The sequence below is a fragment of the Erinaceus europaeus genome, chromosome 2 (assembly GCF_950295315.1).
Source record: "Erinaceus europaeus chromosome 2, mEriEur2.1, whole genome shotgun sequence".
In the NCBI taxonomy this organism is placed as follows: Eukaryota; Metazoa; Chordata; class Mammalia; order Eulipotyphla; family Erinaceidae; genus Erinaceus; species Erinaceus europaeus.
In genome coordinates, this window is record NC_080163.1 from 116578498 (window position 1) to 116601190 (window position 22693).

Sequence of the window (22693 nt, forward strand, 5' to 3'; positions counted from 1 at the left end):
CGAACTGAGATCTTTATGCTGGTCCTTGAGCTTCGCACCACGTGGACTTAACCCGCTGCACTACCTTCCAAACCCTACTTCAGCTGTTTTATACTCTATGTAGTGTGTATATATGGTTTTTCTGTAGAATTTCAGTCTGAATTCAAGCTGTGTGGGAAGGGGGGTTCTACTAGGTAGAAGTTATATTTGAAGAAGCAAGGCTCAGTTTACCATTTGGCCATCAAGAGCCACTGATTACCTTTTAGATGTCAGCTGTCACAAATTACCTCCTGTAGATCTGCCTTAGTTTGTGGGTTTTATTAGTTTAATGACTTTCCAAAATGTTTTTCAAAGGATTTGCATCAGTTGGCATTTCCTATTCAAGTGACCATTTCAAAGGAATGGGTTTTTTTTTTTTTTTCCACTGTTATTGCTTTCATTTCATTGTTTCTTTAGTCAGTTGGTTGCCTTTTTTGTTTATTTGTTTATTTTATTTTATTTTTTTAGTTTACAGCCCTTGACTAATTGGTTAGCATACTTAAAAAGAAAGCACTGGCCATCTCCATGTAATATTTTCCTCTACAGAGGTTTTTCTTCTCATAGTAGGAAAGGGCCTGACATACCCATGCCTATACATGATATGAGCTTCATGGTTTTGGGATTCCCTCTAGGGAAGCTCATCAGGCATGGTCAGATGCCAGCTCTCAATCATGAGTTCAGACACAAGAAACTATTCATACTTATACCAGCCAAAGGAATTTGAAGACAGAGTTGGGTTTGGATCAGTGCAGGATAACCACAACAGATTACCTTTAAAGTTTTTTATTTTTCTAAAGCCAGAGGAAATAGCATTACCAGGTGAGACATGTATCAGAATCCCCACAACTCCATTTTCAGAGCTTCAGGATCTTGCCACCACTAAGGAGTACAAATGCAGGGGTGAGAGAAGGGGATGGCTTTTCTCTGAACTTCACATGCTGATGCCAATGGTACCTGAGTTAACATCGCCCACCCATGCTCCTGTGAGTATCTGCACACAGACACCACTTAACCTGGTGCCAGCTAGCTTTCCCCTTAGAGGGACATAAACTGGATGCAATCTAAGGTCAGAATGAAAGTGCCAAGCATGATGATAATGTGCACACTCATCAAATTGCACAATTTGTGCTGGGCTCAGGCACAGGACTTGGACACCATCCTTTGGGGAGCCCATCTTTAGGGGAGCCCATCACTCAGCAGCTGAGGATGTGGAAGCAGGGATGAGTTTGGGCTTAGCCTGCTGGGGCGTTGCCACATCAGGGATCTTCTCGCCATGTTTGTACACGCTGACAGTGAAGTCAATCTTCTCACCCCCATACTTGTTCCTCACGCTGATGCTGTACTTGCCCGAGTCCTCAGATCTCACGCCTGAGATGGTCAAGCTGGCATTCTTGGCCTGCTCCACCTTCACAAAGAAGTGCTCGCTCATCTCAATGTCCCGGTCATTCTTGGACCACACCACCTCAGGATCAGGGTTTCCAAATACAGTGCAGCTCAGGCTCAATGTCTTTGGGAGAGAGAAATGGGCAAGGAGAGTCAGGCACAGAAAAGGTGCATTGCCCTCACCCAAAAGGGTTGACTGTGCCTCATTCGTTGATAGTACAAGTGAGCAGGCATCAGAAAACAAGCAGATGTTAGATTCTCTATCTTTCGCTGCCATGATCTCTCCCTCTTGGCCCTGACCTTACCTGATATTCAAAGGAAAAAAATATTCCTGTGCACTGTGTGTTGCTTAACTAGACACCAGTTGCGGATAAATGGGAAGGAACAAGCAAGAAAAACACTGACCCACCCATCCCCACTAAAGAAATGTTGAAAGTTCTCCTATAGAAGGTACTTAGCAATGAATCTCAAAAATCTGCAGGGAAAGGACCGTGCTGTCCTGGTGATTGCACCCAGATGATTTGTCAAATCACTGAGGACAGCTGGGCAGCCATGGGACTGAACCCCCTTTTTTATTTCCTCTCTTTCTCTCTTACTGGTAAACTACTTTTATTTCTCCCTTCTATGAATCCCAAGCTTCAACTTGAGAGAAAGACTTTGTTTTGGAACATAAGTCTGTCATCTTCTCTGATCACTAGCACCTAACATAAGCACATATCCTTGCACCAACCCTTGCTTCTTGAATTAATTGGTTTTTCAAGAAGAAAACACTGAAACTTTTTTGTTGGTAACAATATCAATGGATCATTAGGCAACAAGCTCTTTATATAATAGGAATTACCAAGAGGACCAGATGGACCAGGTCCCAAAAACACATATAGTATCATGGGCAGTTCTTGAGAAAACTTAAGGGTATCATTCTCTACTCCTCTCATTTTTAATTCAAGGCCCATGTCAATGAAAGAATGAACTGGAAGGAGATCAATTCTCTGTCTTATAGTTGATGTGTTTAATCTGTTACTGAATATCCTTCACTTTCTAGCTTATGACTCAATTTTTCCAGTTGCTCCCACAAATCTGGGAAGTATACTGTCTTAGGAAAGCATGCTTTCTGCCAGAAGCGTGAAATATGTGTTAATTTCTCCATAACAATCTGATTTTATGTGATGTGAACATTCAGGCCTCAGTTTTCCAGGCTCGAAATGACAGAGGTGACACTGTGGGTTCAGGGAGTGTGTAGCACAGTGGTGTGGTCTGACCCTGAAGATTAAGCAAAGGTGGTACTTTGGTGGCCCCATGATGCACCCCACCATCCCCATCTTCCCTCCTGCTGCATGTCTATCCTACCTTGCCTTCCATGATTGTCACTACATCAGGTAAGCCACCAATCACTTTGCCTCGATCTGCAATGCAAGAGTTCCATTAGAAAGAGAATGGGGCAGGGGAGGGGGGAGCCTGGAGCTACTTTCATGTCTACAAAAATCAAGAAGGTGGAGGCTTCACTCTTCTGGGAGGGACACAAAATGCATGTATGGAGGAGAGAAACCAAATGCCTAGGAGGCTGGACTCTACACTAAGGAAGGGCCCAACACACTACAGGGTGTATGGGATAGAAGCCAGGTTCCAGGACTCCAACAGCCAATAATCCTGTCTGGAAGTAAAGGATTTGGCAATAATGGAATGTTATTTAAATGTTTTTAATACTTTATCAAGTACAGTGCCTTGACTCTGACTCTTAAAACTCCTTTCTAGTATGGAGATGCCCCTCCTAGCTTCCATTCTGAGAGAACAAAAGAGCAAGTCTTTGAACTGTAGCCATCCCACACAGACCAGGTCCTTACACATGGTCCTGCTCTAAAAAAATAATAATAAATAAAATTTAAAAATAAAAAAAAACACATTTCTCTAAATTATCCCAAGGATAGGGGTCACTAGAGACAACCTGCAGCCCAAAACCCTAAAATTACCCCACTGGCCAGTCCTAGACAAGCCCCTCTGCCCTGACTTCCCGACTGGGGAAGTACAAGACTGGAAGGAGAAGACTGGAATCTTCTGCTTAACCCCCTCTGTCCTGCCTATGCCTCCAGATCCTCTAAGTAAACTCAGAGTCAGTATGCTGCTGTGGAATTCAGAGTTCAGGTATCAAGAGTCAGGAGAGCTTTTTAAATCTAGCTAGGCTTTCAGCTTATTATTTAATTAACAAAATTAGCACCCTAAAATATGAACATTCTTCCCCACCCACGCCAAAATAAAAAAACAAAAAATAAATCTTACTGTCATCTTTCTTTTTATAAAGAAAAATGGAGAGAGGGGATAGGGAGAGAGAAAGACATGAAGCACTGCCTATGAAGCTTCTCCCCTGCAGGGGAGAATTTAGTTAGGGGCTTGAACCCCAGGTCCTTGCACATGGTGATTGATGTGGATCCCCAACTAGCCCCAACTCTATTTGTAGTAATCTAATGAGTACTTACTCTTCTCTGCAAAGGCAGCAGCCCTGAAAATGAAAGGGGGTAGAGAGGGGAGGATAAAAGGATAATGGTGAGAAAATGCTATCAGCAGACATCATCAAGCATCTGAGAGTTTTGCCAGAGAAGAAAGCAAAGAAAGAAGGGAAGTCACTGAGCTCTGGCTAGCAGGGGTGAGAATGAGGAAGGCTGAATATCTTTCCTGACTTGTCCCAATCTTAAGAGCTAGGCTCTGACTCCCAGGTGCCAAGCCCACAAAGACAGTTAGTTAAGACACACAGGTTGAAGAGAGCTCTCTTTTCACCAGTTTCACCAGATTGGACTGGAAGTTTTTAATTAATTCAATGTGGGCTTCTATCATATCTTAAGTCACCTGTTCACCTGCTCAAGGATATTCTTAAAAGAGTCTAGTCTGGACCAAACACAGGTTTGTATCTTCTAAAACTAACACACAGAGATAGAGAGAGAGACAGAGGGGGGAGCTTAGGATATTCCTTTGAAAAGTTGCTCTGAACAACAGGATAGTATTCAGCATGAAACACAAACTATCAAGCTATGAAAAAGGCACAAAGAACCTTAAGTGACTAAGAAAAAGAGGTCACTCTGCAAAGGTGGCATAGTGTGAGATGGAATTTGTAGAAAATTCTGGAAAAAGGTGAAACTAGAGAAAGAGTGAAAGAACAGTGGTTGGCAGGAGTTGGGGGAGGGAATGGCAAAGTAGAAGAGGGAGAATTTTAGAGCAATGAAATTAATTCTGTATGATGCTATAATATTGGATACATGTTATTATCCATTTATCATAACCCAGAGAATGCACACATCCAGGAGTGAGCCTGATGTTAACTAAGGACTCTGGGTAATGGTGATATAGTATAGTAAGTTTCCACCTGTCGGAGCGTGGAGAGTAAGGGAGGCTGTGCAACTGTGGAGATAGGGAGTGTATGGGAATCTCTGTTCTTTCTGACCAGTTTTACTGTGAACCCAAAACCGTCCTTAAAAAAGGAAAGCTTTTTTTTTTAACTCAATAAATAACATTTAAAATATTGTCCTGTGTGGGCCCTTTGGAATATAACTAAAATATGCTTATTAGCTATCTACAGAACTGAAACCTACCCCTAAATCTTCATCTGCACTACTCCAGCCTTTAGGTTCATGATTAGTCAACAACTTGTTTGGCTTTGTATGTTAACTCTATTTTCAACCACCAGGTTCCAGATGCTAGCATGATGCCAACCAGACTTCCCTGGACAGACAACCCCACCAATGTGTCCTGGAGCTCCGCTTCCCCAGAACCCTTCTCCACTAGGGAAAGAGAGAGACAGGCTGGGAGTATGGATCGACCTGTCAACTCCTATTGCTTCAGTGGGGAAGCAATTACAGAAGCCAGACCTTCCACCTTCTGCATTACACAATGGCCTTGGGTCCATACTCCCAGAGGAATAAAGAATAGAAAACCTATCAAGGGAAGGGATGGAATACAGAGTTCTGGTGGTGGTAATTGTGTGGAGTTGTACCCCTCTTATCCTATGGTTTTGTCAGTGTTTCCTTTTGTTAAAATTTTTTTTTATATTTATTTATTTCCTTTTGTTGCCCTGATTGTTTTATTGTTGTAGTTCTTATTGTTGTTGATGTCATTGTTGGATAGGACAGAGAGAAATGGAGAGAGGAGAGGAAGACAGAAAGCGGGAGAGAAAGACAGACACCTGCAGACCTGCTTCACCACTTGTGAATCGACTCCTTGCAGGTGGAAAGCCGGGGGCTCTAACCAGATCCTTCACCAGTCCTTGTGCTTTCTGCCAGGTGTGCTTAACCCACTGTGCTACTGCCCGACTCCTAGTGTTTCCTTTCTATAAATAAATAATAAAAAATACATATTGCCTTGTGTGATGTGTTGTTATGATTATAACTATTTCAGAAATTCATCCTTTCAATCATTTAAGGCAGCCCAGACTTATTGCAACTCTGTAAAAATTACTTTAGAAATGCATTTATAATTTAGAAAAAAGACTACTCTATTCATCCCAGGTCTGAAACCTGTCACAATTGTGTGAGACATCCACAGATGTCCTCACACTTGGTCTAAATGACTACAAGTCACCTGGGCTCTCAGTAGTAGAATAATAACTAGACAGAAAAACTTACTTGAGTTGCTGGAATTCTGCAAAGGCTTCATCAAATGCTGTAAGGAAGGAAGTCATACTTTATTAGCCATTTCAATGTGTTCAGCCTTTCTATACTCACTGAGATGATTTATGTGAATTTTCATAATGAAAACAGACAAGTATCCAAATGAATAAACTGATTATTCAGAAATAATTTTCTCTATGTGGAAATCACAAAATTAGATTGTTTCTAAATGCCATCTTCTCCCTTTCAGCATTCTAAGTGAATCACTAAATGTCAAATTATCAGACAGTAAAGAACAACAGTCTCACCTTGACCAGAAAGGTCGAGTGAATGCTGGTGGTTGTCTTTGCCGTCAAAAATCTCAAATGTGTATTTTCCTTTGTCCTTCTCCGTGGGTTCACAGATCTGTAACCAGGCCATCTCCTCACTTCCTCCAATCCTCATGTGCTCGCTGGATGCAATCTTAGCATCTCTTTATAAAAAGACACAGGGATATAGTTCAGTTTGGGGGTCTTATGTTATGTGCTAAATGTCTACATGACATATCACACATGCCTGTGTGGGGAGCCTTTTCTAAATCTCTGGAGTAGAACTCATGGTAGAATCTTCTAGAAACTATAAATCTATTAACTGTATCAGTAACTAATATATAATTTAGCATTACCCCCCAAGAAGTTAAAAATGGAATTATCATGTGCTCTGTAACGTACCACTGGAAATTTCTCCAAAAGAACTGAAAGCAAGGACTCAGATAGCTTGTGTACACTCACATATGTAACAGCATCACTCACAAAAGATGGAAACAACCAGAGTGATAAACAAATGTCCACACAGCAGGGTGTTACTTAGCCTTTAAAAGGAAAGACATTCTGATACATGTTACAACACAGGTGGATTCAAGGATGTTATGCTGAGTGGCATATGGATTTATTTCTGTGTGATCCCTAGAGGAGACAGATCCCATTTCTCTCTTTCTTCCTTCCTTTCTTTCTTCCTTCTTATATTTCTTTCTTTCTTTCTCCTCTCTCTCTCTTTTTTTTCTTCATCATCACCATGGTTATCACTAGGGCTCGATACCTACACAACAAATTCACCTCTCCTAGCAAGTATATCTCTCTCTCTCTCTCTTTCTTCTTCTCTTTCTTCTTCTTCTTTTCTCCCTCCCTTGATATGACAGAGAGAAACTGAGAAGAAAAAGGAGATAGGGAATAAAAGAGAAAGAGAGACACCTGCAATCCAGCTTCACTGCTAGTGAAGCTTCCCCTGCAGGTGAAGAACAGGGACTTGAACCCTGGTCCTTGGGTATGGTAATGTGCCTTTCAGGTCAGACACCTGATGAGTCTTGACACTAACCCTAAGCTTTACCTGTCAGTCTGTCTGGAATTCTGTGACACTCTAATATTGCATTTCACACCATTATAATGCAGAAAATGAACACAGATATATGAAGTCTCCAATCTTATCATTTCATCTTTCCTGAGGAAGCCCAGCTGTATTCAGGGACACCTACTCCCAAATGGCAGATTCTACTGTAACAGTGTTCACATCACATCTCTTAGTTTCTATCAGTAATCCAACAAGAACTTGCTTAATAATCCAAGACAGAAATAGAAACACCATTCTATTTCAGTGGTAGAATGTAACTAGAAAGGGTAATTTAGTAGCTTCTATAACAGTTTGATATTACTTAATATTGCAGGCAAACTAAGGCAAAAGCATAGTGTATAAACATTTAAACAAGGGTGGGAAATCTCAAGACAAAGTATCCTGTCATTGTTTAGTGGACTCATACATGTGCTGATATCAATCACACTTTAAAAACTGAAATCACCAGAACCACTGTGCTTGCCTTTTGAAATGTCAATTAGAGGAATGAAACATCTGTTCTGCAGCCACTCAGGGAAGAGTTTAATGAGACCAAAAGACTTGAATGTTTTAACCTCATTGAATCGTAACCTGAAATGTGGCCTGTAGTCCTGAGTTAACAATCAATGAGGCCCTTCACCCCTCATCCCACCTAATTCTTCCTGTGTGACTGCTTATTGCCTTAAAGTATAAGAATCTCTAGAGCAAGAATCTGATCACCCTTTGTAATCTCTCTCAATCCCTCTCTCTCTCTCTCTCTCTCGCCTCCAGAGACCTGCTTCTTTGACCAGCAGTTTTTTTGGGTGAGCTGGGGGTCTGTGTGTGAGCAGTAGGCCCTAGTGTCTCGGAACAGGGACACTCTTGTGTTGGGACTGTCAGTGGAGCCTCTTGCTGCTCACTAGTGAGCATGCCACGGGAAACCAACCAGAACACCAAAGAGACAAATGTGCCATGCATCCCTGATTTGGCCTGGGCTTCTCTTTGCTTTCTATATTTTATGTCACTCAAGTTTGTTGTTGTTTTCCTTTTAGTCAAGTTGATGGGAAATTTACAGACCAAGAAATGGATCCTGCTTTTTTTTTTTTTTTTGGGGGGGGGGTATTCATTTGTTTTCTTTGTTTGTTTATTTTTTTTCCACAACCAGGGTTATCACTAGAGTTTGGTGCCATCACAAGTCCAGCACTCCCAGAAGTCATTTTTCCCTCTTTTTCCCCCTTTATTTTCTTTCGATAGGACAGAGAAAAAAATGAGAGGAGAAAGGGAGAGAGAAAGACACCTGCAGAACTGCTTCACTGCTCATTAAGTGTCCCCCCTGCAGGTGGGGCATGGGGAGTTTGAACCTGGACCCTTGCACATGGTAACGTGTATATTCAACCAGGTGAGTTACTTACTGCCTGGCCCCTAGGAGCTTAGATTCTAAACAGGACTTTTTCCATCAGCTGCTCAGTTCCAGATAGGTAACATTAATCCCACCGGCTAAAACCCTGGAAGCTTCTATCTTCCCAGCGTGCTTTTGTCTTTCTCCACCCCCTTTCCTAGCCACTTCTGTTTCCGACTTGCGACTTCTGGTTTTATCTTATAAAAGCATTGGCTCTCTGATCAATAGATCCTTTTGCATTACCACGCTGCCACGAGTTCCTGAGTCATCTATCTCCTGCATCGCTGAGTGAGTAGCAGCCCAGGCTGAGTCTGGTCGAGTTCTCTCCAACCCAGAAAGCACGTGCCTGGGGAGGAAGCACCCCCACGCTAGCCCGGCACATGTGCACAGCCCTGCCACCTCTAGCAAGACTAAGATGCTAGAAGAACCTGTCCCTGGCACCACAGGAACATCCTCCTCTCCTAGCACCTTTGTCTTCCTCCTCTTCCTCCTCTTCTCAATGCCTGCCTACTTGATGACCTGATGGCCCCGGCAAAGGATGGCACCACTTCCCAAAACTACTGTCCTCAAGAAAGAGTACAGTGCACTGCTTATCTGTCCAGGACCTCCTATTTCAATTGCCAGCCCCTGACATACCACCACCCTGTACAGTCACTGTCTCTTACTCACTTGTGGTACCAGTTCACCTTCATCTCCTCAGTGAAATACTTCATCACACACTGAAGCCGTATCCCCTCAGGGGTGCAAAGGAGTTTTAAGGGAGAAGCTGAGGCCCCTGTGGGAGAAATACAGGTTCAGTCATGCCACAGACTGAAGGTGGGAGAGGGAGGTGGGACCTTCTTGTTATATACATGGTAACAGCACTCCCAGAATCCTGCATTCTGAACTGTCATCAGGCCCATCATTACCCCACATTCACTCATAAACAAGCACTTGCCAGGTTACAAGTATTTGGAAAACTCTGACTAAATGCCATGGGGGGGATGTCAGTTTGAAAGAGACTCAATATCTATCTTTTAGCAGTTATGCTGAAAGGTGAAGAAAGCATGCCAACAGCAGTGGGCATGGCAATGCCATCCTCCCTGGCATCTGTTGACCTATCTGAATGCTCAAATGGAAGTAAATTGATGGCCAGGAAACCTCAGAATGTGGACAAAATGGACAACAGAGACAGAACTAAAAATGCCATTAGCAAATACAGAGAGACAGACTGGGTGGAAAAGATCCCCTGGTATAAGAGATAGGCCCCCAGGGAAAAGGATAGAGACAAAGGGAAGGGCATAACATGCATAAAGAAGAGCAGCAGAGGGCAAATCAGGGACCACTGGCACCCAAGCTCTCCCTGCAAGGAACTGTTAATGATGCTAACACAAAAATCTGGACATAAAGACAAGGGAATACTGTAGTCTTCAATAGGCTTAAGAAGGATTGGGGAGATATGTAAGTGTTAAGAGCACAGGACTTTGAAGCCTGTGGCCCCAAGTTTGATTCTATGCACTGTTATATACCAGAGATGATTCGTATTCTAGTCTCCCTCTCTCTTCTCTTCTCTTTTAAAAATAAATCATTTCAAAAAAATTTTTTTAAGGCAAAAGAGCTTTAAGTGCAGCTCGTTCATCAGACTAAAATTGGAATCTATAAATGATCATGAGTCTAGGTTTTCCAGTAAAGCAGAGGGAAGGGGAAGGTGCTATCACCTATCGGTGCAACAGAGAGGATGAGCTTTCTATAAAGTTCCTCAACCTGATACCAGGTGGTGGCACACCTGTTACAATGAGCAAGAAGCCAGGTTCAAGTCCATGGTCCCCACCTGCAGGGGGAAAGCTTTACGAGTGGCAGAGCAGTGCTACAAGTATCTCTCTATCTCTCTGCTTCTCTATCTCCTCCTTTCCTCTCAATTTCTGGCTATCTCTATCCAATAAATAAATAAATTTTAAAAATAAAAAATTTGGGCAGGGGTAGATAGCATAATGGTTATGCAAAGAGACTGTCATGCCTGAGGCTCTGAAGTCCTGGGTTCAATCCCCTGTACCACCATAAGCCAGAGGTGAGTAGTGCTCTGGTAATGAAATAAAATAAATAATTAATTTAAAAAAAATTTTTTTTAATGAAAGTTCCTCAACTCAAATACCAGGATGACTCTTGGAAGTTTCCAAAGTAGCCATATATTATTCCTGCATAAGGACATAAAACATGCCCTCCAAAACTGGGTGAATTTCCTTCCATCCAGCAAATCAATGCACAATTAACTTTATAAGGAAGGAAGGGTGTGGTCAAACCCTGAAATCATCAGGGCTAATCTCCAAGAACAGGGTAGACCTAAAGGTACTAACCAGTAGTCTATCTCCCCTGCATCCAGGTTAAACTTTGATCTTAAAAGCTTCTGAGGCAACCACAACAACAAAAAAACAGGGCAACAAAAGGAAATAAATAAATATTTTTTTAAAAAAGCTTTTGAGACCTTTTTTTTTAATTTTCATTATACAATTTTTAGCTGGATAGCTTTGGAATCTATGTGACGCACCACTCCAAGACAATGTTGCCAGTGATATCTTGATTTCACTAACTGACCTTGATAGTTGTCTGATTGGGCTATTTGACCAGCAAAAACAAAAAGGAATAGAGTCTAGTGGGCCTGGTGTATTTGCACCAAAGTAAAAGACTCTGGAGTGTGATGAGGGTTCAGGTCCAAGATCATATGGCAGAGTAGGACCTAGTGGGGGATGAATTGTCATGTGGAAAACTGGGAAAAGTTATGCATGTACAAACTATTGTATTTTACTGTCAACTGTCAACCATTACTCCCCTAATAAAGAAATTTTTTTAAAAATCTACTGTGAAGAGCTATTTTGAGAAAGCAGCTTTTTGCTTTGGGAAAATAAACTTAAGAAGGTTTTCAGAAGAGAAAGAGTAGACATGCAGCAAGATCAGAGGGAGAGTTGGTCAGTACTGAAGGGAGGCCTGCTTCTATCTGAGGAGCTCCACTCACCCTTGAACTGAACAAGACCTCAAGACCTCATGAGGAGAGCTGTAGTGAGAAACTGTGTAATCTCTATACATAACCTGGCATCACTGGACTAATAGTCAATATCTTTATTCTTTTTTTTATTTTTAACCAGAGCACTGATCAGTTCTGGTTTATGGTGGTGCAGGGGATTGAACCTGGGACTTTGAAGCCTCAGGCACGAGAGTCTGTTTGCGTAAACATTATGCTATCTATCCCTGCCCTCATATCTTTATTCTTGTAGTTTCCACATGAGAGCAAATGGAGAGGAAGGTTGATTTGCAAAGCAGAAAAAAAAAAAAGTTTAGTGCAAAAGACACAAACCAGAAGTTTAAAAATGTATTATTGATCTGCAACATGTATAATGGCTGGTAGCAGTTACGTAGAAACTAATTAGTCAAATTCTCCCAAGGCAAATGTGAAGAAGCCACTAATCAGGAAATCAAACGGGGTGCTTTATAAGCAAAATATCAATTCTAAATGTAAAGCTAAATATCCCTATACAAAGCATCACCAGGGCAGCATCACTGGCTTTCTTTGTAGTGCACAAACCAGAGAGCCACAGTTCCTGGCCTGCAGTGGAAAAAGCCCACCAGGAAGTAGTGATTCAGCTGCAAAATGATGGGGAAATTAGGAGGCACTTACTTACCACAGACTTTGCTCATTGCCAAAATCATATCATCATACACTGAAAGGGAAGAGGGAAATGGGCTGTTAGGATTTATAATTTGATCAGGAAGCAGCATTTTCATGTTTAATTAAAATGACAGAGGAAATCATGATGTCCACTTGAAAAATGAAACATTAAAGTGGCAATATTTATCCATAAAAGGCTGGTGTGTATAATCAATTCTTCTAAGCATTCGCTTTCTGAACAAGAAACAAGAACATTCTCTACTCAACATAAATCCAACTGTACATCTAATTGAATAACCTCGTGGCAGTTCAATCATCTTAATTATATTAGTGATCAGATAAAACTTGGCTTATGATGGTGGACTAGAAAGGACATTTCATATAAAACCAAAGTAGACTTGCACATTTTTGTAAAACATGGAACCGCTCTGAGTGCAACTGAAGCACAGTCTGTTTCTTCTACTTGTTCCTGCGAGAAAACAATAGTCACTTAAGGGAGACAAAAAAAAAAAAAAAGTGTGTGCCCTCATTGCACATCTCATCGTGTGGGTGAAATGGGGCTTATTTAAGTAGAACAAAGAAACTAGTGTTTGCTGTTTTGTTTTGTTTTTTACCTTTGCCAGCTATCTCCAAAATAGACACATCTTGACCTCTGTCATCTTTTAAGGTCGCTTTGTATTCTCCCTGGTCCTTCTTTGACAACTACAAATAAAACACATCCCATGTGTGCAAAAATCAGTGTCAGTACACAACATATAACAAATGAGAGTGGATTTTCTTTTCAACTCATGGAAATTCAGGATACCAGTTTGGAGAGAATGCAGAGTGTATGAGTTATTTGTAAGACCTGTTTTGGTCTGGCTTCTGATTTGTACTGAACACAGCTTACCTTGGGGATAAGCAGCTCACACAGTCCCCTCTCCAGGTTGGGCAGTGTCTCAGTCTCATACAGAGCATCATCCTTTAGCCACTTGAAAACTGTCTCTTTCTTAGTATTGGCAACCTGTAAAGGAGAAATCCTATACTTAGTGTGTGAGTCAGTCTGACTCCTTAGAAAAAAATTCTATTCAGATTTGAAATGACATATAAAAAATAAAAGCTATCCATTTTTATTACAGACTATCTTAGACAGGACTCATAGAACAGCTGTCAGTACTAATAATGGCAAATGTATTTCTAAATTCTGTCTTCTAAAATAAATAATGTTTTACAGTGTTGCACAGAAGGACAAATGAGGAGTCATCAACCTAGTCCATGAAATGAGACAGGGGAAGGATCTGTTGGTCTATATGAAATGTCAGTAATAAAGACAATTGGAAAGCAATATACTCCACATTTATAAACAATAAACTTCTTCCAGAGGTCAACAGAACTGTCTAGTGGCTGCTTTTCTTTGGACGTACCTACATGGAGGGAATGAAGCCTTCACACAAGTGAGCTCAACAATGAGGACTAAATTGTACCATAACTGAGGGGTCTCATGACTTTTATAACTCACTTAGCTTTTCTCTGAACTCCTGAATTCTCTGTACCACTCTTCAGCTGTTCAGAAATATACAAACAAAGTCTCTGAGCCTCCAGGTGCTCAGAGTAAACATACCCTAACCTTCGAAGATCCATTCAATTGTTGCTTGTTTCTTCTCTGACTTCTTTCCCCAGGATTCCCCTAGCAACTCCTGTCCTGCTCTGACAATGTGTCTGGAATTCTCCAGCCTTATATTGTCTTTCAGCCTCTAATGCTAACCCTTCAACAATCTGATTGCCTCCAAGTGCACCATGATCTCTCATCTTCCTGGCCCACCATGTTCAATACCTTTTCATCCATGGCCAGACTTAAGGGTCCTGTCCAGAACCGATTATTCCTTGTTGTCAGTTCTGCAGATGCAACTCACCAAATGTTAGCAAGACTGTCTTACTCTCAAAGCTCTCAAATGTGGTGCCTCCACAGCTAAAGTTTCAATGTATCCCCCAGCCACCAAGACAGAGACCAACATGAGTGAGTCAGCAGTCGTAAAAAGCTGTTCCAAGCTGCCACAGGTTTGGAAAGCTCAGAGCCTCCTCTGAGAACCAGCTTCTCACCTTGCAGACAAGGCGGACCTCACATTCTTCTGTAACATCCCAGTGCAAATACTCAGCAAAGTGAGGACCTGAGACAGAAAGGGGATAGTTTTTAAAGGAAAAAGGGGTGTGTGTGTGTGTGTGTACGTGTGTGTGTGTGTACGTGTGTGTGTGTGTGTGTGTGTGCGATCGCACACACACGCGCATTTTTAGAAGAAATGGGAAGCAGGGTGCGGTGGCACACCTGACTATGCACATGAAACACATCTACAGGTATCTTTCTCTCATCCTAAATATTTCCCACCTCCTCCCTCAATTTCTCTCTGTCCTATCAAATAAAATGAAAAATTGATGGCCATTGAAAGCAGTGACTTCATTGTGCCAGCACCGGACCCCAGCAATAATCCTGATGTCAATTAAAAAAAAAAAAAAAGAACAAGAACAAGAAGAAAGTTATAGATGTGCTATGTGAAACTAAGATCACTAACTTTAAGGACTCTGAAGTTGACAAGTGTATAACTGATATTTATTCTAGGATCTGTATTTCTGAGCAGAAACATACTGTCTGAGCTCTCCCCCTTGCTAACATCCAATATCTATTGCTCTTGAGAAAGAAGAAAATTAAAATCATTTTATTCTCTTTCTCAGGGTAGATGTGTAATGGAACATTCAATAGTATTATATATAAAAACTCTAAAATGGCAGAATACATGGAAATGGCAGGAAGGACAGCAGGACCTAAAAGCTATGTAGACACATCACATTTAAATAGTATTAAAATCAAAGATAAATTATGTCATTTTTAAAAAATCCTTTATATAAAACAAATGCACTTATCATGTACTAATAACAGTCAAAGCAAAAAATATAGATTTAGAAAATATTTATCAATATCATACATAGAGAAATTCTGGCTCCAGGGAATTAGCACACCAAGTAGAATGCTGGCCTTGTATACATGAAGTCCCGAGTTTGATCCCCAGCATCACATATACCAGAATAATCCTGTGGTTCTTCCTTTAGCTATTGTCTCATAAATAAAGAACTAAAGAAAGATTTAAAAGACATTCTGCAAACTTTTAAAAATTCATAATACAACAAGGAGTAAAATAAAATATTTTGATTCTTAAAAATAACTAAATGCAATAAAATGTCTTGACTTTGTATTTTTAACCCCCTTTTTTCTCAATAAGAAATTCTATCTAAAAGTATTCTCAGGGCCAGGTGGTGGTGCACCTGGTTAAGCACACATATTACAATGTACAAGGACCTGTGTTCAAACCCCCGGTCTCCACCTGCAGGAGGGAAGCTTTGCAAGTGGTGAATCAGGGCTACAGGTGTCTCTCTCTCTCTACCTCCCTTCTTAATTTCTTAATCTCTATCCAATAAATAAAGATAATAAAATAATATTCTCTAAATAAGTCCTTAGGTCACATTTTAAATCCTAAAACATACCCATTTTCCTTTGCATCTAGTTAATATTCATATTTAAAATAACCTAGTTGCAATATATTTCTTGTAGTTGAGCAGTTAAACATCTAAGAGTCTTAGTGTTTGCATAATTTATTTATTATTGAATAAAGACAGAGAAATTGAGAGGAGTGGGGGAGACAGAGAGGAAAAGAGACAGAGAGATACCTGCAGCCCTGCTTCACCACTCATGAAGCTTCCCCCCTGCAGGTGGAGGCCAGGGTCTTGAACTTAGGTCTTTGAGCACTGTAATATGTGCACTTAACCAGCTGCGCCACCATCTGGCCCCCAAGTTTGCACAATTTTAAGAAAATTGGCAACTCATCCCTCTGCTCCACCCCACCCTGACATTTTCTATGAAAGTCATTGGCTCTCTGGAGACATTTAGAAGAAGCGTTTTTCATTGTCACCAAGAGTCCTAACTTCAGTTCTTCTGAAATTCCCTTGGTGACATATTTGCAGTAAGCTTGCCTTGGGGAAAACATCCCAGATAGACTAGGCAGCCCATCCTCAAAGCCCCGTTAATCGTCAAAATGGCGGTCTCCCTGAAGGTCTTGAGTCATGAGGGGCTCCTGGGTCATACAAATAAATGGGATGACAGAATAGAGAGGATGGAGGGAAGGAAAAAAGAGTGATGGGAGGTTTATCTGAGAAGATGTACTAGCATGGAGGGAGATAATATTTGGTTCATTAGGATGGGTACAGGTGAGAGTCTGACTCATCTGGTACTGAATCACTCAAGTGTCCTCAGCAGAAAAGTGTCTCCAGCAATATATGAGAGGAATCAGTTAAGAATGTAATCACAGTCTGATTACCCTTATCATTATCATTATCAAGAAAGGGGAAATATAAGCGCAGAACAAGAAATTTCACGTTTTTTTTTTTTTTATTCCCTTTTGTTGCCCTTGTTTTATTGTTGTAGTTATTATTGTTGTTGTCGTTGTTGGATAGGACAGAGAGAAATGGAGAGAGGAGGGGAAGACAGAGAGGAGGAGAGAAAGACAGACACCTGCAGACCTGCTTCACCACCTGTGAAGTGACTCCCCTGCAGGTGGGGAGCAGCCAGGGGCTCGAACCGGGATCCTTATGCTGGTCCTTGTGCTTTGCGCCACCTGCGCTAAACCCGCTGCGCTACAGCCGACTCCCTCACGTTTTTTTTTAAAGGTAGCAGTGGGTGGGGGAGATAGCATAATGGTCATGTAAAAGAGACAGTCATGCCTGAGGCTACAAATTCTCAGAATCAATCCCTCACATCAGGCATGGTTGAGCAGTGCTCTGGCAAATAAATAATAAATAAACAAACAGGCAAGAAAAAAATGCAGACAAAATTATTGAAAAGGAAAAGTACCGAAAAGTCTCTGAATTGCAAAAGATAAGAAATGACCCAACTTCTCACTCTTGAACTGGGGCAGTGACAGCATAATGATTACACAAAGGACTTTCATGCCTGAGGCTATGAGCTCCCAGGTTCAATCCCTCACCACCATAAACCAGAGCTGAGCAGAGCAGTGTACCTGTATAATAAAAAAATAAACAAACAATAACAACAACAACAAAAACTTCCTACTCACTTGAATTAGCATTTGGAGTCCTTGGCATCAGGCTAGATCTTTTGTGACAAATATTCAAATTCTGAGTCAGCTTTATGCTAGTGAGAAAGTCAGTGACTCACCTTGTTTCCGGAGAAATTCTTTCCTTTGAAATTCAGCCTCATCCAGAACAGCCTTGAATGCTAGATACAAGATTTAAGGAAAAAAAAAAAAAAAGCAGATGTTTAATGCATCTGTTTCTCTCTCCTATCAAATGAATTTTATTTTAAGGATGTGGGAATGTGTTCAATGTAGCGTACCATCTCCAATAAGAACCAGGGAAGATTGATTTTTGGCTTTTCCATCGTGAATCTGCACCGTGTAAGTTCCTTCGTTCTCAATCGTGAATCGATCCATGACCATCTCGATAATACCAGTTGATTTGTCACATTTAATCCTGTGTGTCTGGATGTAGCAAGGGAGATAGAGAATTCCACAGTGAAATTCCTCCTTTCTGTTTTCTATCTCTAAACTGAATTCTCTTATCAACTATTATATTCTATGGGACAGTGACTTTAAAAAAATAAATAGGGAGTCAGGCAGTAGCACAGTGGGCTGAGCCCATGTGGTGCAAAACACAAGGACCAGCATAAAGATCCCAGTTCAAGCCCCCGGCTCCCCACCTGCAGGGAAGTCGATTCACAGACAACAAAGCAGGTCTGCAGGTGTCTCTCTTTCTCTCCCCCCTCTCCATTTCTCTCTGTCCTAACAACAATGACATCAATAACAACAATAATAATAACTACAACAACAATAAAAAACAACAAGGCAACGAAAGGGAAAATAAATAAATTTAAACAAATAAATAACAAGAAGTGTGGAGTCATGAGGTGGCACACCTGGTGAAGTACAGACATTACTATATATAATGGCCCACCTACAGGGGGTGAAGGGTTCCTGAAAAGCGAAGCAGTGCTGCAGGTATCTCTCATTCTCTGTCCTACTTCCCTCTCAATTTCTTTCTATATCAGCAAAAGAAAGAAAGCATGGAGATGGGGCAATGGCCACAGAGAGTGGTGAGTCTGACAGGAAGACAGTAAGCCCAAATACTAGCGCAGAAAATGAAATCTCACCCATTTCACCATTTGGCGAATCAAAAATCAAGTAAGAGGGGGCCAGGCAGTGGTGCACCTGATTAAGTGCATATAGTACCATGCACAAGAATCTGAGTTCGAAGGGCTTGGTGGTGGCACACCTGGTTGAGTGCACATGCTACAGTGCTCAAGGACCCAGGTTTGAGCCCTAATCCCCACCTGCAGGGGAAAAGCTTTGTGAGTGAGTGGTGAAGCAGGTGTCCCTCTTTCTCTCTAGCTCCTACTTCCCTCTTAATTTCTGACTATCTCTATCCAATAAATAAAGATAATTTTTTTAAATTTTTTTTAAAAAGAACCGGGACTTCCAGGAGGCGTGGCCATGGAATAACTGAGATCAAACCACGTCTCCTCCCAAAACAACAAATAAATACAACAAGAGATCCAACTGAAGTCATAATCTACAGCTGAAAGTTCTGCAGTCTCAGGTGGATGCTCGAGGGTTGGAGCAGAAAGGGGTGCGGGTCTGGGTTGAAGAACAGTAAAGTCAAATCGGAGTTTTGGGCAGCACGGGTGCTGAGCCACGCCATTTTGGTGATTTCACTTTAAGCACAGCAAGCAAGTAACTTTGTTCCTACTGACAAAAGAAAAGAGACAGGGGCTTAAAATCTCTAAGTCTTTGACTCAGTGGGGCTTTAGCCTTCCTAATTCAAAACAAGGACACAACATAAAAGAGGGCATTTGTGACCTCAAGACAGCCCAAAACAACCACCACCCCCCACCCAGTCCCACACGCTGCAGATCATACAAGCAAGAAAAACCTAGAGATTACAATAGCACCACCTGATGGCCATCAATAGCCAGCACAAAAAAATGCACAAGCAGAAAAACAGAACTAAACAGCCAACTATGCCCTATCAGCTAGACAGAAATGAAACAGAGGAAATCCAAGGAATTACTGACATAGAGAGACTCTCAGAGACAGACTACACAGAGCTCATTATAAGGGCTCTCCAAGCATTAAGCAAGAATTAAAAGACTATGTTACTATGGCATTAAAACACAGGTGAGATGAACTTATAACCAACATCACTAAGTTCTTGAAAGAACTTCAGTCAGAACTCTAGGGAGTAAAAGACATCCTAACTGCAACCCATGCCAAGGTAGAAGGCTTAGCAAATAGATCCACACATTCAGAAGAAATCATCTCCAGTCCAGAAGAGACAGTCAGGCCACTCTTTCAATTCAAAGATGAGGGAGAGGAATGGTTTAGAAAGACTGAAGCAACTCTCTGTGAAATTGCAGAGTCCATCAAAAGATCAAATATAAGAATGATAGGTATATCTGAAGACGAGGACAAGGCCAAAGACCTAGAGTTCATTTTCAGAGCAATTTTAGCTGAGAATTTCCTTCACTTAGGAAATCATCAGAACATTCTCATCCAAGAAGCAGAACGATCACTCAGATTTATAAATACAAAAAGACCAAGGCCAAGGCACATTATTGTAAAACTATCAAAAGTCAATGACAAGGAAAAAAATTTGCTGGTTTCCAGGGAAAGGAAAGAAATTACATACAAAGGCAGAGCTATAAGACTTTCATCATATTTCTCTTTACAAACTCTAGAGGTCAGGAGAGAGTGGAATGACATATTCAAAGTTCTAATGGAGAAGGAATTCCAGCCATGAATATTGTATCCTGAAAAATTATCCTTCAAATATAAGGGAGAAATAAAAGTTTTCTCAAATATTCAAGAACTAAAGGAATTTGCCACAATCAACTACAACTTACAAGAACTACTGTAAAACAAACAAACAAAAAAATCAATGTCTATCAGGAACAACAAAATAGACCCCTTTGTGGGCCCCCCATAGGACCTTGCCCTCATCTTAGATCAACAATGGTAGAGAACGTTCCATCCTCCCATGGGAGGATGGACAACATACTCTATGCTACATCTGAGGAAGATGTGTCCTGATATTGGGGCAGCTTAGAATGTTCCTACTCAGGACCACAGAATGTGAGCTCAGATCTACAGGGATGCAGAGGTCACATAGGCTCCTAAGCTGAATATGGGCCCCAGATCACATCAAATTGATGGGGTTTACAGTCAACAATATTTATACCGCTTTCGCTTTCTCATATTAAGGAGCTACTCTCTTCCCTGATCCAGCTTTCTGGTCCTTTTTCCAGCCATGATATCTCCCCAGACAATAACTTGGATCCACCTGAATATCAGATGTCAGGCTCAGGGGAAAAAAAAGAACTAGTATAGCCACAGGCCCTTTGGAATATAACTAAAATATGCCTACTAGCTATCTACAAAATGGAGGACCCTCTCTCAACTCTTCCTCTGCACTATTCCAGCCTTTAGGTTCATGATTAATCAACAATTTGTTTGGCTTTGTATGTTAACTCTATTTTCAACCACCAGGTTCCAGATGCCAGCATGATGCCAACCAGACTTCCCTGGACAGACAACCCCACCAATGTGTCCAGGAGCTCTGCTTCCCCAGAGCTGCACCCCACTAGGGTGCAGAGAGCTGCACCCCACTAGGGAAAGAGAGAGGCAGGCTGGAAGTATGGATTGAATAATCAATGCCCATGTTCAGCGGGGAAGGAATTACAGAAGCCAGACCTTCCAGCTTCTGCATCCCACAGTGACCTTAGGTCCATACTCCCAGAGGGTTAAAGAATAGGAAAGCTATTAAGGGAGGGGATAGGATGTGGAGCTCTGGTGGTGGGAATTGTGTGAAGTCATACCCCTCTTATCCTATGGTTTAGTCAATGTTTCCTCTTTATAAACAAAAAAATAAATTAAAAAAAAGAAAAAATGGCAGTGGTACTGAGAAAATTTTGATTAAAAAAAAAAAAAACCTGGGTTTGAGCCCTCGATCCCCACCTGTGGGGGGGGGGGGGCGCTTCACAAATGGTGAAGCAGGTCTGCAGTTATCACTTTCTCTATCTCCTCTCCCCTCTTTTTCTCTTATATTTATTTATTTTATTGTTTATTGGGTAGAAACATCCAGAAATCAAGAGGGAAGGGTGAGACAGATGGAGAGACAGAGAGACACCTGCTGCCCTGCATCACCACTCTCAAAGCTTTCTCCCTACAGATGGGGATTGGGGGCTCAAACCTGGCTCCCTGCACATTCTAACATGTGCACTCAACTAGCTGCACCACCATCAGGCCCCTCCCTCACCTCTCAACTTCTCTCTGCCCTGTCAAATAAAATAGAAAAGGGGGAAGCATGGCTGCCAGGAGCAATGGATTCATTCGTAGTGCTGGCACCAAGTCCCAGCAATAACCCTGTAGGGGAAAAAAAATCAAATAAGAGTCTAATGTACAGAATGTTCTTAAACAAATAAGAACAGAATTACCATATGACCCAGTAATGCTACTCTTAGTTATCTATCCAAAAGACATGCAAACACTAATTCAAAGGGACATATGTACCACTGTGCTCATAGCTGCATTGTTCACAAGAGCCAAAGAGAGGAAGCAGCCTAAATGTCCATCAACAGATGACTGGATACAGAAGTTATTAGATATACGCTCTATGGAATACTACTCTGCAGTCAAAAAGAAGATGCTGTGAACTTTGGGACAAAGTGGATGGAACTGGAAGTGATTATCCTTAGCAAAATAAGTAAGGATATAAAGCGCAGCTACCAGACAGTTTCACTCGTATGTGGAATCTAAAGATCTGACAAAAATGAACTTGTAAAACAAAGAAAAAGAAAGAAAGAAAGAAAGAAAGAAAGAAAGAAAGAAAGAAAGAAAGAAAGAAAGAAAGAAAGAAAGAAAGGAAGGAAGGAAGGAAGGAAGGAAGAAATAAAGGAAGAAAGAAAGAAAGAAACAAGTAAACAGGCTGGGTGGTGACACACCTGGTTGAGTGCACATGTTACAGTGCACAAGGACCCAGATTCAAGCCCCCAGTCCCCACCTGCAGGGGGAAAGCTTTGCAAGTGGTGAAACAGTGTTGCAGCTATCTCTTTGTCACCCCTTCCCTCTCAATCTCTGTCTGTCTCTATCCAGTAAATAAAATTAAGATAATAAAAAATTTTTTTAAAGGAACAATCAGTTTCTAATACTTTCTAAAAACTATTGGTGGTTATCTTTGGAAGAGAAAGGACACAACTTTGGTGATAGCTATGATGTGGAATCA

At 41.3% G+C, this 22693-nt stretch overlaps 1 protein-coding gene across 2 annotated transcripts in view; it reads right to left on the bottom strand.

Annotated features, from left to right (window-relative positions):
- Positions 1–785: 785 nt before the first annotated feature.
- Positions 786–22693, bottom strand: part of MYOM2 (myomesin 2) — a 67621-nt gene continuing 45713 nt past the window's right edge. For both annotated transcript variants that reach the window (XM_007531660.3, XM_060184944.1), the window contains exons 26-37: positions 17754–17898; positions 17577–17636; positions 14456–14523; positions 13266–13379; positions 12991–13078; positions 12390–12428; positions 9406–9511; positions 6302–6465; positions 6009–6045; positions 3873–3895; positions 2749–2804; positions 786–1525 (exon numbers count right to left, since the gene is read on the bottom strand). In XM_007531660.3, coding sequence (XP_007531722.1) covers positions 1208–1525; positions 2749–2804; positions 3873–3895; positions 6009–6045; positions 6302–6465; positions 9406–9511; positions 12390–12428; positions 12991–13078; positions 13266–13379; positions 14456–14523; positions 17577–17636; positions 17754–17898 — 1218 coding nt within the window. In that variant the 3' untranslated portion in view covers positions 786–1207. The remainder of the gene's footprint in view (positions 1526–2748; positions 2805–3872; positions 3896–6008; positions 6046–6301; positions 6466–9405; positions 9512–12389; positions 12429–12990; positions 13079–13265; positions 13380–14455; positions 14524–17576; positions 17637–17753; positions 17899–22693) is intronic.